The sequence below is a fragment of the Berghia stephanieae genome, chromosome 12 (genome assembly GCF_034508935.2).
Source record: "Berghia stephanieae isolate SIO BIC M18660-M18661 chromosome 12, UCSD_Bste_1.3, whole genome shotgun sequence".
Lineage (NCBI taxonomy): Eukaryota > Metazoa > Mollusca > Gastropoda > Nudibranchia > Aeolidiidae > Berghia > Berghia stephanieae.
The window spans coordinates 10,281,164-10,283,564 of record NC_088371.1 but is presented as its reverse complement, the minus strand read 5'-3'; the positions used below and the strand labels follow the sequence as shown (position 1 = coordinate 10,283,564).

At 41.6% G+C, this 2,401-nt stretch overlaps 1 protein-coding gene across 3 annotated transcripts in view; it reads left to right on the top strand.

The window, feature by feature from the left end:
* The window catches only part of LOC144958366 (uncharacterized), a 73,560-nt gene extending 71,429 nt beyond the window's left edge, over positions 1-2,131 (top strand). For all 3 annotated transcript variants that reach the window (XM_078890329.1, XM_078890327.1, XM_078890328.1), the window contains exon 4: positions 428-2,131. In XM_078890329.1, coding sequence (XP_078746455.1) covers positions 428-756 — 329 coding nt within the window. In that variant the 3' untranslated portion in view covers positions 757-2,131. The remainder of the gene's footprint in view (positions 1-427) is intronic.
* Positions 2,132-2,401: the final 270 nt, after the last annotated feature.

Genomic DNA, 2,401 nt, shown 5'->3' with positions numbered 1-2,401 from the left:
TTGATAGCTCAGTCGATAGAGCACATGATTCAAACACAAAGTGACCAGTATAGATAGAATGAAGTTGACGTCACTTTGTTCTTAATAATCACTTTTTTGCCATCTGGATGGACTGGGTTTCGGCGGGTTTCGTAAAAAAAAAGTAATTGCTGCTTTACGAAACCCGCGGAAACCCAGTCCCAGGTTCACTCCCCGATGGTGTACACTTCCCTGAGTCCCAGGTTCACTCCTAATTGCTGCATACTACCCATAACTTTGTCGGGTTTCGGCGGGTTTCGTAGAAAAGAAAAACCGCCCTACCTAATGAACTATCGAAACTGCCATCAACCGAGAACCCATACTACATCTTAGAACAACATAGCATTTACGTATTCGGACCATAATATGATCAATACGTAATGTATTCTCTTCTTTCTCTATTCCACAGAAGTTCACTTCGAGCAAAAACGAACTCGTCAAACCTACACTCGATACCAAACCCTGGAGCTAGAGAAAGAATTCCACTACAATCGATACCTGACTCGTCGACGCCGTATCGAAATCGCCCACATGCTGGGCCTGACCGAGCGGCAGATCAAGATTTGGTTTCAGAATCGTCGGATGAAATGGAAGAAAGAAAACAATGTCCACAAATTGACCGGTCCGGATAAGTCAATCAAAGAGGAGAACCTCAGTCCACGCCCTGATTGTGACAGACTCGGACATGATAATAATATAGACGATGGGGAACTGTCGCCACCTCCATCTCTAGCATGATAAATCTATGATAACCACCTTATTTTTTAAAAGTCGATTACGTGATTTGCCCACATTAAAGTGATGGGCAGGCGGATAGGCTACTCAAATCTGAATATAACTACACGCAGAAATGGCTCAAGTGTGTGTGTGTCTGTGTTTGAGTCAGGTTGGGTAAAACATTTACAATATTGATAATGATAGATAACCAAATATAGATGGAATGCGGTGGACACCATACTCGTGTTATTCCCTTGCCAACCAGAAAGGTGATGGGTTGTCACCATTTTCAATTAAACAGTTTAACATTACAGACATGATTATGTGATGCTTACACCCGAAACTGATATCATGTGTGAACCTTTATATTATTATGTATTACCAATTTCATCGGAAAAGCCATATACATTGGGCATCACATTGCTTTACCCATCATGCCCAAGAAGAGAGTGTTTGTCTGTAGTGTATATCATAATGTGGCATTGGACCGGAGAGCAGACGCTAGGAGGCCTCTTGAACCACAACAACAGCAACAACAATAACAGCACGATCAACAGCAGAGCAACATTTAAATTAAAAAATTGAGCTTTATATAGCGCAATATCCACTAAATGTGCTCAAAGCGCTTTACAAGGACATCAGGAACAAAAGAGTCGCCAACGGCAACATCAATAAAATACCTACAACAACACCACGTATTATAACCACGTATAACCATCCACGTATCGTTATGAATACATTGCGCACGATGGCACCTCTTTAAATCAACCCCCCCCCCCCCCCCCCCCCACACCCGCCCCAAATCATTCATATCGCCACGTCGATGGTCGGTGGATCAAACCTCTGAAGTCTCGATTTTCACGATCGGCGGATCAAAACTCTGACGTCCACATACGAGCTTTGCGCACCTTGTTTTATTTAATTTTGGACGGAGCCGCCAAAATACAATCCATGTAATTCTGTTTTTCTTTTCACACAGCGGAATAACATCACATGCACAAAGCTCTTTAACTATGAATTCACGTTTCGACCATTTATAATTTACACGAGAGATGTTCGCAAATTCTGAGGCCAGCAGATTTGGGTGGTAGGTTGTCTTGAAGGCGCCAATGACTGACCGACGTGCACATATTATTGAAGGTCTGATAACCTAACGCAAATTTAACATTGTTGTAAAGGACACTATTTGGCGTTTCAACAATGAGCCCAAAACCATCCAACTTTGGAACTCCTTACCAACCACTTTTAAACAAGCCCTTTCGACTGATGACTTCAACAAAAAAAAATCGCTCCCTGCTTTCCTCTAAAACCCATGCTACTGAAAAGACGACCGTACAATCTTCAGTCTGAAGCTTTGGTCTTAATGGAAGAAGCAGAAGCAGAAGAAGAAGAAGAAGAAGAAGAAGAAGAAGAAGAAGAAGAAGAAGAAGAAGAAGAAGAAGAAGAAGAAGAAGAAGAAGAAGAAGAAGAAGAAGAAGCAGTAGAAGAAGAAGAAGAAGAAGAAGAAGAAGAAGAAGAAGAAGAAGAAGAAGAAGAAGAAGAAGAAGAAGAAGAAGAAGAAGAAGAAGGCTTATCAGACCTACAATAAATAAGTAGGGCTGAGCCTGACCTAAGTACACTGCTGTCTTTCCTTCTCAATCATTAACTCGTGACAAGAATACGTAAT